At 39.0% G+C, this 16,741-nt stretch overlaps 1 protein-coding gene across 1 annotated transcript in view; it reads right to left on the reverse strand.

The window, feature by feature from the left end:
- The window catches only part of GRM1 (glutamate metabotropic receptor 1), a 186,905-nt gene that overhangs the window by 142,048 nt on the left and 28,116 nt on the right, over window positions 1-16,741 (reverse strand). The window contains 1 exon segment of the mRNA XM_040058312.1: window positions 7,601-7,850. Coding sequence (XP_039914246.1) covers window positions 7,601-7,850 — 250 coding nt within the window.

The following is a 16,741-nucleotide window of genomic DNA, read 5'->3' on the forward strand; positions in this document are numbered from 1 at the left end:
ATATCTTACCACAGATAGTCTGCAAGCAGACTCAAGTACAGTTTAAACATACCATTTCACATCTTCATGACATACAACCTTAAATCCCTATGATCACGATTATTTCAAGAAGTCTTTGGAAACACTGGCATGTGAAGACAGAAAACTGTCTTCAGATCATAAGGAAAAACCAACCCTGAAGACTGATGAATGGTTTGGGCTTTTTCCAATGTCTTCAAGAGACCTAGTATTTCATGTCTGTCAGTATGAGACCTTCCCTGGAAATGTGGGCAGGAACTTACATGGACTGCTACAAGTGTCTCACACTTGTTGGTGGCGTGATCTGTTTCCTCTAAAGCGGATTCACTTTAGCGAGCACCATACTGAAAATTGTGTGTTACAGTCTTCTGTGAAGAACTGGTAATAACACAGACACCTAGGCTGAAATTTACTATTCTGTGCCTATTTTGCTTTATTGCATAATGCAGAAATTCTCATTTTGAGCTAAAAGAAAAGACAGCTTTTAATAAAATTGAGTCATATTTTCAAAAGCACCAGTATCTCATGCACAACTTCTATACATTTCATTCTCATTTAAAGAATTGAGTGCATACACAGAAATAAAAAAGGGCTAATATATGTTTTTAAAACTAATCTGGATGTCCATATGAAAGAGATTTAATTACATACAAAACTTACCTTAACTCACATGACGTAGAAGCAAGAAGTGAAAAGACAAAAGAACATCCCCATATTCAAAAAATTGCCCACTGCAATCTGCCGCTACATAAAACTGCTCACTGGCCACTACATAAATCCCATTTACCATAAAAAATACTTATCTTTCCTGTATTTCCTTTTTTTTTTTTTTAATTAAGACTCAAAATGCAGTTCTGCTCAATTATACGATTTAATTGGCACTTAATATGCAATTTCATTTTAACATGGATTGGTGTTATCATACGTTGGAGGGTAAGCAAAATATGGTTGCTCAGTCTTCTTGCATCATGTAATTCTGTTTTCATCCATACAGATTATAAATTGTCACAATAAACAGGTGATAGACTGCAACTACTAAATGAACCATGAATAAGGTATACAATTTTCTAGGGACATGTTCTAAGGTTTCAGACTTTAAAGTTAGCAGTGAATCCTATTACAAAACTTGATAAGGTTCAAAAAGCGGTCTGATGTTGCCTGGTGGGACTATCTTAACTGTCAATACTTTGCTAAAATGCCAACTTCGATTAGACTCTGAAAGTATTTGAAAAATGATAATGACTCATTTCAGCATTTCACAGAATCTACCACATTTTAAATCCAGGATTTTGAATCTAAACCCAGCTAAACATCTGGTTATATCTAAACACTTATTTAAACACAGTCTTCTGTTAACTTGGAGTGTCAACAACAGTAGAAATATTAAAAGCAGTAATTCTAAACATCTTTGGTCACAGAGGTACCACGAAGAAAAAACATTCCTCTTTTTGCAGCAAAATGCACGGAAAGTAAACCTTTGGGTCTTAAATTACTATTTTTCTTCTTATTTTCAGCACGCTGATTGTGTTATCTTTACTTTGTTCTTTCAAACCATCAAGTTTTACCACTGTCTTGGATTGCAATGCAATATGTAACCAAAAGTATGTATTCTATTGCCATTTGTTGAAAACAGCTGGGGAGGTGTTTTCTTTATCTCTTGTATACCCCATTCCTCATAACTCCGGGGGTGAGTTGCCTTCTGTTAATGGGCCAGCTGTTAAAACCAGGTGGAGCAGTGTTCTTATCTCTTCCACAACCCATCCTCCCTCCAGGGGGATATCTTCTGTTAATGGGCCATTAAGGCTCACCACATGACTGTTACAATTATATCATCCCAATATGAGATTCTCCACCATGCAGGAAGAGCCAAGCATTCCTACCTGGAGAAAACCTGAGATTCAGAACACCAGGCCAGCCTGTTTTCCACTGGATTCCCAGAGGAAGACTGGACCCATCTCACCACCACTGGACCTTCAGAGAAAACTACACCCTTCTCCACGATCATCTCTGCTCCAACAGAACCACATCTGTCACTCAAGGAGGATTTAATTAGACTGCTACCAACACCCTGATTGATAGGGTATCAGGTTGTATTCTGACTCTGTCAGTGTTTTCTTTTTTGTTTGCTTTTTTGTACTACTACATTTTTATTTTTAATATTCCTAGTAAAGAACTGTTATTTCTATTCCCATATCTTTGCCTTAATTTCAAAATTATAATAATTCGGACAGAAAGTTCTCCATTCCGAGGGAGGATCCAGCTTTTCCTGGCAGACACCTGTCTTTCCAAACCTGCCCAACCACTCACACTGCCCACCCAAAAACAAAGCACATGAAATATGAATGGTTTGGGTTCAGTCACATACATTTGGCAGTGCTGGACTATTACCAGATTTCTTAACCCATTCCCATTCATAGCAAGTTAGCATAAAACAGTATCATGAGCAACACTCTACCATATCTACTATTTCTGTCAATTTTTTAGGTCCAAAGCTATCCTAGATAATCTGTGCTAGCACAAGGCAGGGGTTTTTTTCCCCTCATTGATGACATTGTTTGTTCTTACTGATTTCTTTGCAATCTCTTGAGTACTTAAAAATAACAATTTTTTTTCCCCTAATTTAATGGAATTAAGTTTAATGGAATTAAACACATTGGTCCTGCAAAACTTTTCAGCTGCTTTGGGAGAATGTGGACTTTTATCATTGATTTTTCATAAATGTGGGGCAGCCCATGTGACAAATCAAGACATGATGCATTGGAGAGCAGAGCATCTTTCTTTCAGCTAGTCAAAAGAACAGTCATATCCTCTGATGGCCATCTCCTTTATGAAGAATATTCCATCAGTAGTAGAATATTCTCAGTCATTTTATAAGTAATGAATGAGCCACTGGCACCAAGGACTCATCCGGGAGCAAAAGGCAGGCAGTCTTCTTAGTCACATATGTGAGGTGGTATTTGTGATACTCTTATGTTATTTGCAATGTCAGAACTGAATGAAAGAAATACATAACATCATGCTTTTGGCAGCGCAAACTATGTCATCTGTAACCTTGGCTGGCAGCCAAATGTTCACCCAGCCACTTGCCAGCTGTGCTACTGAACAGGACAAAGGTAAAAAACAAGGAGAAAAAAAAAAAAATCTCACAAGTTAAAATACAGAAAGGCAAGTTGCTTAACAGATACCGTTACAGGCAAGAGACTCAATTTGGGGCAAATTAAAACAATTTCTTGCCAATTAAAATAGTTTCAGACAGTGAGAAGCTTCTGTCACTTCCTTTTCCTGTTTCCTTGTGAAAGATCATTTTCCTGACCAGATACTTCCTCCTCCCTCACTAAATGAGGTTATGGACTTGTCAATTTCTGCTACCACTTTTGACAACTGGGGTGATTATTGTAGATAGGGTTTGGGTCCCTGCCTTAGCCATGGTGTTCCCAAATGCAGAGGCCCCCCTTCCTCTGCTGTGATGGAGCTGAAAATATCTCAGTAGGCTCAGCGCTAAAGAACTGATGGGTCTGATCGGGATAGGCAAACCATTCCTCTGTCAAATGCTGTACCAGCTCATTGGGATTACATGTCTTCTGTCTTAAAATCCCAGGCCTTGGAAGGTGATAACTGCCCTAGACATCTGACAAAATCCTCACACACACCCTGCTGCCCAGTAATTGGCCACATCAGGTCACATTTCTCTGTCAACTTGCCAACAAGTTGTTTACTCTTGCACTTGCAGGCAATCAAGTTCCACCCATCCAGCAATATCAGATAATAGGACCAAACATCTTACAGTGATAATGTCTTGTCAATATTTTAGAAAGTGTGAACTTAAATGCCAAAACTAGCATAAATATTGGCTTTTGAAGTGGTAGCAGCCAGAAGAAATTTCACCACAGTATATACTCTGAAAGCCCTGTCATCCTTTGGAAAATGTTTTATTAGATACATAAAAAGAACAGACTTGCCCTTCATAATAGGCTGACAGCAGAAAATCCAACCATACCTTCACTGCTAAGCATTCAAACTTTCAGGAGAGGTCACTCAACTGACTCTTAAATTTTTTAGTTCTACAACAGCCCATACAGCAACATTAATGGAGACTGTAAAGCATCAGAAAGGCTACAGAAGTAAAGGAGTCCCTAGTCATTTACAAAGGACTGTACTGAAAAACAGCATGTGCACTAATATTACTCTTCCTTCCTAAAGTCCCTCATACTTTTGTACAAATCACTGAGTGTAGGAGTTTGAGAACAAATCGTGAAAGAGCATTTTAATTTCCAACTCTTTATCTAAAAATCTCTCTTTTCCAGTGACCTCAGAACATCTCTTAAAACCGGTTACTTCAATTGTTTTTCATCTGCTTTGCATTACCCATAAGATGCTGAAAAGTCAGTTACATGCCTTTCCTTGATGCATGATCCCAGGGGATATATAGGAGATTCATCAATCTTGCAAGACTCTCACAAAATCTAATTAATGCTTATTAAGTAATATAAAACTCAGTGGCCTGCGTAAACATGGTTAGACATGTGAGGTTGAGCATCTTCCTACATAAACTCCTCATGTCAAAGCTAATTTCTGCTAAAAGAGCTATCACCTGAACTCCCTTAAGAGTACAGTTAAATTTTTAGCATGATTTTTGCCTTTGCTTACTCCAATTATATTCTAATATTTCTTTTTATACAAAAAGCCATTACCAATTTTTGCTTTCCTTCCCTTTCATTCTCAGTCCCTTTTAAAATTTGTCATCATTATTTCATAATTTAATAAATTTTCTCACTGGTTCTCCACTACATTTCAACACTATCGATTTGAGAATATCTGCCATTCTGCCTCAGGCAGGATTGTAACCTCATCTATTGTATTGCCTTAATTCCAGCTTCCCTCCAGATTCAGAGAGAGGAATTCCCTTCTCACTTAAATAACAGACTCCAACTTCCAGCAGTAAAGGAGACTGAACTTCAGATTAAACAGAAGTCAAATTTAGTTCCCAGCTCTCTCTCTGATAGTATGAATTTAGTTAAGCTAAGCTGTTCCTGTCTACTTTGATAAATAGCAATATTGAAGATGTAGCAGGAAGAGAATTATTTAGCCAGGTGTTCCTTTGCAAAGGCTTCCTCTTGACAGTGAGTCAGAGCAGAGTATGGGGTTGATAAAATGTGGCTGATATTAAACCTGAGTAAACTAAAGGCTTTGTTTAGCTCATAATTGAAAAAAAAAAAAAAAAAAAATCTTGATTTCACATTCACTCCCACTTCCCTCAATTAAAAGAATGTTCTTAAAAAGCTCTTAGTTTTTTGCTTAGCTGGGTACTTGAATAAAAAAGACTAAATAGCACATCAAAGTAACGTTAATGTGTGCCTTGGTTCCTGTTTGTATATAAATGACCGAATTCATAGCACTGCAGTTCCACTGCAACTTACTTATTCAGAAGTTTGCTAATTTGCCATTTTTTAAAATCACTTAATTAGGACAATTCAAAGAAAACTTCTTTTCTTTTAGTTTTGAAGCACATAAGAACACGTGCAAGCCCTGTAATACTTTTTATTTTAGGCAGCTGTTGCGCAGAATCCAGACTATGCAAAACCTGTTTTACAATTGACAGAACCCACTCAGCCCTAAAAAGGAGTCTCCCATACTCAATTACCAGCATGAAGGAAGGGTATGTAAAAATCTACCTGAAAAATACATAGTGATTTCCAAAGAAATTCCATTATTCCATTTAATAGGTAATCATTTCTGACAAAAAGCTCAGAACTACACTGTTGGACAAACCCTAAGACAAACAACTGAAATTTATGGGCCAGTGTTAGGTTTGTTAAGGGCTCGAAGTCAAAATTTAAAACTTAAATATTCCACATATCCAAGGGATAGAGGGATCAAGAGGTCTAATAGGAAACCAAGGTTTGTGGCTTAACGTAGGTGGTTTCATTTATTTAGTTCTCTGTATGATCAGCATCAAGAGGGAGCACCAAAATCAGTGAACAATGAGACACCGCTACAGTGACAATACAGGAAGAAAGCCCAAAGTTTCAGGACACTTACTGAAAGACCCAGGATGCTGTCACTGAGACTAATTTTATTATATTCTGTTTCTTCTACTCACTGAAAACCTATCTGTAAAACATGTCACTCCCAAAGCCTTTCATTATTCATTTCAATTGATACAAACTAAATGATGCATGTGAACCACACATGCACAATGTAGAAGAACACACCATTTTCAATACAGCCTTACTCTTTGTTTCCCTTTAGTGCTGACGGCTCTCCAAATGTGCGATCTTCACAACCTTCTACAGACACTCTAGAACCTCTGCTTCAAATAGAGAGCAAACAAAGACTGCAACAAAAATTACTAAGAGTGACTTAATGCTTTCAGTTTATTCCTTAGGCCAGAGTAGGTATCTGACCTGTAGAAACCATAACTGTGGGTTTTGAGGAGCAATACAATCAGGGGAAGAGAATACCATAGCACAGAGCAAAAGGAGAGGATCACAACCACAACAACAGACAACTAGACTTTAGGGAAAGAACGGGCCAAAAAGAAGTCTGATGAGATCAGATGACAACATAAGCTAAGTAGGCATGGAAACAACTGACAAAGGTCTTGAAGGAATTATTTGAAATATTCCTTCAAGAAATGTTGAAATTACAAATAAAGAAACAGGGAGTAAATAGAAAGACTGAAACAGACATTATCAACCTAATGTGGAAGTCCCAAAATATCCATCCTCATCATTTGAGCAACGTTCATCAAGACAGAAAAATGGACAAAGATATTGCAGAAATCAAGGTGAAAGTCAAAGAAGCCTCAAAAATTATCACAAAAATGAAATTGTGGATAAAGTATGTGATAAAACTAAAATCACCATATTTCAGTGAACACCTACAAAGATAAACTCCAGTAGAGGAAAGCAACCATTCTCATTTTGATAAAAACAGCCTTTTTCTGTCCAACACACATCTGCACCGTTACTCTGGTGATATAAAAAACACACATACACACGCATTTAGCCATTAGCAAGTTTGATGTTTTAAAAACCAAGACAGTCTGCATAGTATCAGTGTCCCAGCTTCCAACAGCACAGATGACAGTAAAGTGTACAATTGAGAATGCAAGGTTGTAATCATGAGACTGGAAAAAAGTTCTAGTAGTCAAAACAACTTGGTAATTGGAGTTTCAAATTATGAGGGATCATCCTTAGTTAAAAACAAAATTTTGTCACATGAAACATATCACACGCTGAAACCAGAATTCTCCACTCCCTACTTCATATCTAAAAATCTGTCCATGAAACATTTCTCCAGGGTGTACAAAAGCACAAAAACAGTAATGTCATATATCCACATAAAGGAGTTAGTAATTAACATTTAGTTCAGCAAAAGCTATCACCACTGATCAAGTTGGCATACATCTTCATATCTCCTTCCTGAGAATCTGCTCTACCATCTTGTCACTTCTTTTCATTCCTTAGACAATTCAGTATGGAAATTACTGGTAGCCCAAGCTGCACAGTTCTGGAATCAAAGGCCTGCCTACAGGATGAGAGGGAGAGGAAAGGCAGAGAAAGCACACTCAGAGCCTTACCTTCCAATTAACAGGAACTCCCCAAGCACTCCCAGGCGCCGCATGGCAATGAGGATCCCCCTCACTGTCATTCCCTCGCAGAAGCAAACCACCACTCTAGCCTTGGGTAACCTCTCTCGCAGCTTGCGGAGCAGGCGATCAAAGCTCTTTTCTCCAGCATTGCTGTAGATCTTGTCAGAGTGAGCAATGCAGAGACCCTCTTGGGCAGCCAACTCTTTGAAGGCTTCCATTCCACTTTCCCCGTAATTTCCTGTTAAAAAAAAAATTGTATCATGCATTCAACCAATTGAACTGTAATGGGAATGTGACTGTTTCGCCCCCTAAAATCAAGCAGCATTAGCAGAAGAGCAAAAGAGACCCATCAAAGTGAACATACTCCGAGTTCAGTGGAGCAACAGGATATCCATGTATCAGTAGGTTTTAACAGAACTGGAGACTACAAGTTTGTTCTCTTACGTTGACTTAATGGATAGTAAAGGGGTTATTAAAGAAGGAACGGATAGGTAGAAAAGGGGACAGATCAGACAGGAAGAGTGAGTTTTATTAACATTTCTATGGCAAAACTCACAGCTGAGCTGGTTTAGAAAAACAGTAATAGGAAAGAGAAAAAAGGATTTAATTTCAAGCTGTCTATCACATGCAGTCCATGTTCACAGAAGTGAATGAAAAATGGATGCAAATTTAAAACACACTGATCTAGTAACATTTTCAAAGCCGCACTCATTTGACCATGACAGCTAAAATTTAGGCTTGATGATGTCTTTCTTAGAAGAGGAGACTTTCTAACTGAAAGAAATCAGAAATAACCCTTTCCAAGACATAAATGTTTGAACTGTGTAGTCCAAACAATATATAAAAAACTGATTCTCAAACTCGCTTCTATTTATACATTCAGAAAGCCAAACCAACAGTTTTACAGAACTCAGATTGCCTTCTGCTATGGAAACAGGTGAAACACCAAGTTTTCTTTGAATATTTTATGCCTGACATGAGCACAGGACTTATGATGAACATCCATCATGTAAGATGAACAGATGGACTTTAAAAACCCATATCTATTAACAGTAACAAAAAAAAAGGTTCAAAAAGAGAATCATTAATTTGGTGCTATCCATATCCATAATGTTTCATTAATTTAATGAGGGAGTAAAATCAGATATGCTGATCACTCCCAGACCCAGACCTTTTCAAGCAAGGGGTGATTGAAGAGGGCCCTCTTCCCTGTTTCCAACAACTGCTCGAAACAGCAAATTGCAAAGAGGAAGACTTCTGAATCAGTCTAAATTTCTTCTCAAAATAAATTAAAACTGCTCAAAAGTATAGCCATCAGAAACAAAATACAGCAGGAGACAGTTCAGGCACTCTGTATAAACCCAGCAGAAATAAGTGCATTTTTCCAAAAACATGGATCATTTGCCACAGATCAACACGATGCAGACACACTATAACAGACATTGTCATACTGAGTTACAGACAAACCTGACAGGTCTAGCCCTAGTGTCAAACACAAAACTGAAGTTCCCCAACCCTTTGCACTGAACTGCCCTAGTTTCTCATAAATTTGAAGAGCAGCAGAATGGCCTCTTTTCTAGCCTGTGACTCAACATCATATTCAGCAATCAGGTCAATTTTTCCTTTTTTTTTTTTTTTTTTCCTGACAGCCAGACGTACTCTAGAGCAGTAGTCCTGCAGGGAAGAGAGGAAAGAAAGGAAGATCTGTGCCTGGTGGGAACTCACCCCCAAGCAGCCCATCCTGTCGGCTCAGTACTGCAGCCCCATCCCACAACCCTGTACGTGGGTAAACTCTGTGGCCTTGTCATATGCTGAGAGTGACACAGATGGAGGCATTTCCATGTATTTATAGACCTGCAGTCACCAAGGGACTTACTCCAAGGCAGTACAGTTTGAGCTGTACTGCTTTGATGACTTGTCTCAGGTCCCAGACTGAGGCAGGAAAACTTCACCCCTGACTTAGCAAGAACTTTATGCTTCAGAAGGATATATTTCCCAATTTCGTGCAGAGCTTTGTTCAGACTCCTTTGAAACCAGTAGGATTATTCTTAAAGTCTTGCCTAAGGAGGAACAGGAGACTAAACTGAATCCTATCAGATGTTCATCCAATGCATATTAAAAAAATATATATAGAAGGTTCCTTACCCAAACTTTAATGAAGGGTTTTGTCATACATCAGTAATTCTGCTGTAGCTCAAGTTAATGATTTCAAGAAATGAAAAAATTAAATCCATTTGGAATGATTTTTCTCAGCTTTAATTTTGATGAAATAACAATTATCTCAAACACAGTCAAACCCGTACTAACAGTACAGCAGCTTACCAAAACATATGCTAAGAGAAAGATTGCTGTCTATAAATTCAGTAAGTGTGACAGAGAGTCTAGAAGGAAAAAAAATCTAATTAAGATCAAAAACAACATGAACACACGATGGAATAGGCAAAAACAAAGCAGAAAATCTGGAGCTCAAGATGAAAGTTTTCTAATCCTTAACTGAAAGTAGCATAACAGCTGTCCAGTAGCAGCATAAAGAAGTCTGGTGTTTGGCTGGAGCTTGCTCAGCTCACAAGAGCAATATGTAAAGTAGGTTTCTGCAACAGCCAGAGATGAAACTTGGTGACCCAGGAGGTTGCCTTAAAATCTGTTTACCGTGCTCCCAGAGCAAGACAATGTGCTGCACATCTTTCCCCTCCAGAGAAAAGGATCAGGGAGTAAAAGAACATCTGAAACCTGTTACATAGATTGTTCAAAGCACTCAGCTACCGAGGTATGGACAATGTCAGGGCATATATGAAATAGAAAACAGCAATTAATCCTGTGCAATAGCCAAGAACACAGCCATCTGTACCAGCTTGGTGGGTACATTCATTTCAATCCACACTCAGACAACAGCTGAGAGGGGAAACACTTAATGAAATAAATCTCTGTGATTGTAGTCAGTGAGGAGTTACATCAGGGCCCCAGGCTAAGGTCTTTTTTTCCTTTGAAAGAGCCATTGAATAAAGATCTCATCTGAAACTGCCTTTTGCTACCAGGATCAGCTGTAAAAGGCAAAATTATTATTATTGTGATTTTCTTTCTGACCTCTACCCAAAACTAGGTGAGCCAGTAACATACTTTGAGTCCCACACAATACCTTGCTGTTTTTAAATTTTTTAAAGGTCTGTTTAACTTGTACCCTATTCAAAAAAACACATATTTTCCTTATATGTTTCATTCAGAGTCTGTACAACAGTATAAAGGTAAATTCTAAACATATCATGACCGCAATTTTACCTAGAGGATTTTCATAACACTTTTCTCTCAGTGCCAAAGGAAGTTTTGCTTCACCACTATGAAAATTCTAAATAAGGCCATTTCTGGGAGGGATCTGCATATCTAAAGATGCTGCTGAGAATTACATATAATGGTAATAATTCTCACTCACTGCATTCCAAGCATTAAATATCTTAAGAAAAACATTAAGATGCTGTAGTAAAAATTAGATGTTATCTTGATCAACAAAAGACATAAAAAAGAAGAAACTACCAAAAATTCAGCCTCATAAATTGCTCCTGTGAGCCAGCAAGTATTACATTTGTGCCATAGCTATATTGAAACTAGCACTGTTTGGTTTTATTAACACTTTAGTGGTGTGGGGAGCAGAACCCATGAGCTCCATCTAAAAGGTTTATGTTCTTTTTTTTATTACAGCTGTTTGGCAAATTTGTCCCCATTCCCTTTATCAAGAGAACCATGTTTTTCATTTATGAAATGGAGCAGAAAGAGCTCAGCAGTGAGGCGCTTATGAGAATCCTGGAGATTGTGTTCTTAAGGGATGCTTAGAATGTCTGTGTGGGTCTTCCCAAGCCATATAACAGTGTGTTGCATTTTCAGGGGGCTTAAAAACAAAACAATGTATCTCACAATATCTGCCTTTGAATGAAATCAGCCATTGATTTATGCAATAACATAAGGAAATACAAATAATTCATATTTGAGCGGAACAGAACATTTCCTTGACATACAGGCTAATCACTGTTAAAAGAAAAATCATCTTAAAGACCATAATGCTGAAGAGGAAGACTGAGGCTGTACTTTTCTTGCTCTGCTATTAGTGTCAATAGGAAATACCGACTACTTTTTTATGACCCATTTAGAGAAACACCTACAAAAAACAACCCATTCAGTGAAAACCAACAAAACCCACAGCAGAGAACTCTGCCTGGAAGAATATTCCAATGCACTTCAAAGGACAACAGGTAGGGAGCAAGAGTTACTTCTTCCACCTGAGCCATGAGTAATCTCTTCAGGTGAAGCCACCTGTTGCTCACCACTAGGGGCTTATTTGCTGCATTTATTCCTCTAAACCATGGCAACCACAACCTGGATCAAAACTCTCATATACCCTGTAAGCACACAACAAAGGTAATGCACCAAAATAAGGCAACCACAAACTCCAGTTTCACTGCAGGGTATTACAGAGGCAAGTCATATTGCAAGAAATTAATCCCCTTTTCAAATTAACAAGTGAGAAACTATTTTTTTGTCCTCTGCTTTCCTCTCTCAAAGTTATGATCTGTTTTTTCACCTCTCTCAAGTTTGTAAATACATTGCAGGAGGTATGAAGTCTGTTTCATAGCTCAGTACTGATTCACTGCAAGAACTCTCTTTTATTCAGCTAATTAGCTACTTTTTGGCAGAAAGTAAGAACAAGAGGACTGCATGACATATCAACAAGTAATAACTTTTTAAAATCTTCAGTACTGCAAAGGAAAATTATTTGGGAAGAGCAGATCAAAGACATGATCTGATTGTCAAGTTAGTTCCTGACATATTGCAATAAGTAATTTGTATAAACTAGTGATCATATTAAATAAGACAATAACTGTAGAGTTGTCAAATACAAGTCTGAGAAGACAGGAAAGTTTGGGACCACTGAACAGAAAAAAAAAAAAAAAAAAGGCAGAAAGAGCATCAGTTTTCTCTCCTATAACATGGTATGCCTCCCTACGCCACAGGAGCATCTTTGAACAGGATCAGTAAGGAAGAAAAATAAATGAGTTCTCTACTTTTAATGTATTTGTTATGAGTACCATGTTAAATAATCATGTGTATACTCTTAGTTGGTAGCAAACTAAAAAAAATTCAGCCATCAGGTTTAAGCTAGTATGTTAGTAACAAATGGGGAGCACACACAGAATCAGCTAACAAATATGAAATGACAAGCAGTCACTTTCTAACCTGTGCTATATAATAGCACAGGTTAGAAAAATTCAACCATTTGCATCCTTTGATTGGGAGAGTTACAAATAAAAGCCAAAGTCCATATTTATTTCCTGAAGGTACCAGACAGACAAAAACCCAGAAAAGCTGCAGAAATGGATCTGCAACTCTGTGTTATTGTGGTCTATCCCAAACATAAATGCTGCATTCATGGAAAGCAGCCCTGCTGGCACACAGCTTCCAGGGCCATTGAACTGACACCATGCAGCCTCTGCCAGACTTCTTTGTCACTGGGAAAAGGGCAAGGCTCCAACATTTCCATGTTTCCCCAGAATATCTTTTTCAAGGCTATCCCACTGATGTCAGGAGGGGCTACATTTTACCAGTTATAAGTTACTCCAAATAGGATTTGTTTTTTATTTTTCAGTGAACCCTCTACACCTAATGTTGACTTTGCTACATAAAGCCCTTTACCACACCATTTCTTTTCAGGATTCAGACAGAAAATTACATTGAGAAAGCTTCTTTTACTTAGTAAATCTCACCTCAGGTGTTTTTAAGGGACAATTTCAAAGCAGGTGAGTTAGGCTATGAGACTAGTAACCCCAAAGTACTGTCTATTTAACAATAAATAGAATTCTGTGTGGACATGGGCTCTGATTCTGCTACCAGCCAGGACAAAACAGTACAGAGAATATCTAAATTGCAAACTTCACTCAACCTAAAATCTCAAACTGCAAAGCTTAAAAGGAAAATCTCTACCACTTATTTCATTCTAAGTGGTCTACAGAGGAAGGGACAACCCAAAACCTGCTTCAAAACAAATACTGAAGTGTCTATTTCGATTTCTTTAAGTAAAGTGGCTTTGAAGAGAAAAAAAAGTCCTGCAAACATTGGCCCCTAAGGACAGTTTAATACAGGTTGAACACCGCTGCTACTCACTAGAGGCTTTACCCTCCCCTGAAGACCAGCTGGATTGGTTACTGCTTCCGGCTTCTTGGATTGGGTCCAGCTACCCACCTACTCAGTTCTAATGTTGCTTTTAGCTTTCTAACACGCATTGGTATCAAAGTCCTCCTTGCCACTATCACCTTGCCTTCCAGACCAACCCATGGCTCTCTGGAAGGCAGTGTTTCCTTTACATTTCCCTCGCTGTTTATCTTTGTCAAAAGGACTTTGTATCGGATGGAGGCCTTACCATCCGTTAGCTATGGAGAAGAAAGCTCATTTGTAGAAATTGAAACTAGACTGCAAGCACTCAGACTTCACTTAAGCTTAGGAAGGTTTTCTGGATTCATCAGGGATTCCCAAGCAACTGCACTCTAGCCTTACAAAGGCCAGAAGGAGATCTTAAATGAAAGAACTGAGTCACCTTCAGTTCACTACAGATCTCAGCCATCTGTGCTTATAGCCTGTTTTCTTCAGGCCCCTCTAGAAATGCAGAAAGTGAGCTGTTAAGGCCAGACTAGTCTTTTTTTTTCATTTCCTAGTGTTAACCAAAATTGAGTACAAGGGAATTTTTTTTTTAAAAGAAGCTAAAATGCTGAATTAGATGATATCATCCATTAAACAATACACCATGCCTAACATTATTAGAGAAATGAGATTATATTTCAAATAAGAAAACTCACATAATTTTATTAAAAGCTAAGTTACTTCTTTTCATTAATTACTAAGTAAGTAGATAATAGCTCACCATAGTGATGTGTTACCTCAGTAAAGATGACACAGAAAAAGCTAAAATTCTGCCACTCAGTAAAGTGGTTGTATTTTAAGCCTTCATCCTGAAAGCAGCAGGTGCAATATCTTGAAAAACTAATTGATATTCTTGTCAGAAATACAGCCACAGGTGAAGTTCATCTGAAGTAATGAGACTACTAATGCTAAATGACACTTCCCTAATAAGACAAATGCCAAATTGTAATATCAGGCCATTTTTCCCTAAATGTATTCAAAGCATACACCCAGTGATTATTTATTATGTATCTATTGAGGAGTTTGAGAGATTTATATTCTAATGATGCTACTTCAGCTCCAAACCTAGCTGACACACAGTACTTGTAACAAATTTGCTTGCTGAACTTCATCTTTCTGTTCACGACTTAATTAGCAAGGGGTTTCCAGTTTTCTTCAGAAAATGTTAAAATTATTCTAGTAAATCTAAAGACTTATTATTCAGAAGAATATTATATTACTTTATAAATAATTGTGGTTTAATTAAATATGTTGAAGAAAAACAGTGACTGCCTTGGTTTACACGTCTGTTCAAGGTTTTGATGAAAATTAATATAATTTCATAATATGTGAAACAAATTCAAAACAAAACCAAATTCAGATCCTGAGTTTGGAAGGCTCTCTCAGTAATAAAGCTGAGGAGAGATACTCATACCAACATTTCCAGTTGAGCTCATAACTGCAAGGATTGACACAATATAAATGTTTGAGTTACACAGCGTTAAATGTCATGTCTGCTGCTGAAGGGTAAAACATCTGAAATGCCTTTCCCCAAAGGCTACTGTATATCTGCATATGAAAAGGTGATTTAATGTTGGGAACACAGACAGAGCTAGTACAGGAAATTAATGTAAAAGCTGAATTACCACAAGTAAAAAACAAATTAGTAGTTTACTTCACACAACTCCCACAGAGGTAGTATATAAGAATGAACTCCCGAAGGGCAGTCTTGAGAGCTACGAAAACATGGCCAAATGCAAGGAGGAGAAAGTAATAAGCCTGAGCACATGAGATAGTGAGACATTGCACACAGGTCTGCACCTGGGCAGCTTTGCGAGGCTGCACCTCAGGGATGACGCCTTGCGCAGGTTGAGTCCTCCCACACCCCCACCCATGTCCACATTCAGGAATGCTTCCAGGTCACCTCCTGTGCTCCTGGACATAATGGGGGAGGCCTTAGGACTGGTGGGAGGCCCTTGCAGCACTCCTGATGCGGCCCTTAAAGCATCGTACATCCTTGAGGAGGCGAGGGCAGGGCTGCTGCACAGGCCGGTAAAATCTCTCATTGGAGGGGAAATAGAAGGACTTTTTGCCAGGCTAAGAAATAGAAAAAAAAAAGAGAAACCATGGAGAAAGATGAAAATATTGGGGTTTTATCCCAAATATTGCAGACATTGAAGTTTTGCCTCCTCTACAGCCAGCATTTACAGACAGATGCTGAGGAATGGCTTCCAGGTCCTCACAAATTGTACTGCCATCCAGAAGGTTCCAGCAGCCTACTGTTCCCACCTTGAAACAACCTGAACCCAAGCATGTCATTCCATCACGTCTTCAGCTGCTCTGTCCTCAAATAAACGTTCCTGGTAAAATGCACTGAGGGCAAGGAGGGACCCTCTGTCAAAGGCCCCCAAAAAGCTGCAGGCCCCTGCATGTACCAGGGAAGCTGGACAAGCCCTGTGTACTCCCACCACCTTGTCTTTTCCCAAGTTGTCCTTCTGAGGGCCAATGCCCTCAGAGAAACTGGGCATCAGCAAAGTGGCCGAGGGCAGATGACACTGGTGCAATGCCCTGGGACAGGGCAGAGCATCCAGGCTGTCCCCAGGACGAGGCCGCTGGCAGCTGAGCCACCCAATCTCCCAGGGCAGGCTCCTCCGCCACACCACATCCCAGGTATCGGCAGGGGAACCCGGGATGAGAAGGAGAGCAAATGGGAGGCAGGTGACCACAGATGGAGCAGTGGCAGGTGTGACATGGAGGAGAGAGGCCAAGGCTGCGCATACATTGAGCACATCCAAAAGCAGCAGCTACTGAGGGCAAGTGCTTGTACAGCTGGCTGCGTACAAGCTCTCCAGGAACACTGTATCAACTACTGCCAAAGCAGGCTGTGAGGTGGCAGACCACGGAGCAGATTTGGTTGGCCTGCTGGCCTCAGCTTGGGCACCCCATTGACAGTGAAGAAGCAAAACTTTT

Source organism: Hirundo rustica, chromosome 3 (assembly GCF_015227805.2).
Source record: "Hirundo rustica isolate bHirRus1 chromosome 3, bHirRus1.pri.v3, whole genome shotgun sequence".
NCBI lineage: Eukaryota > Metazoa > Chordata > Aves > Passeriformes > Hirundinidae > Hirundo > Hirundo rustica.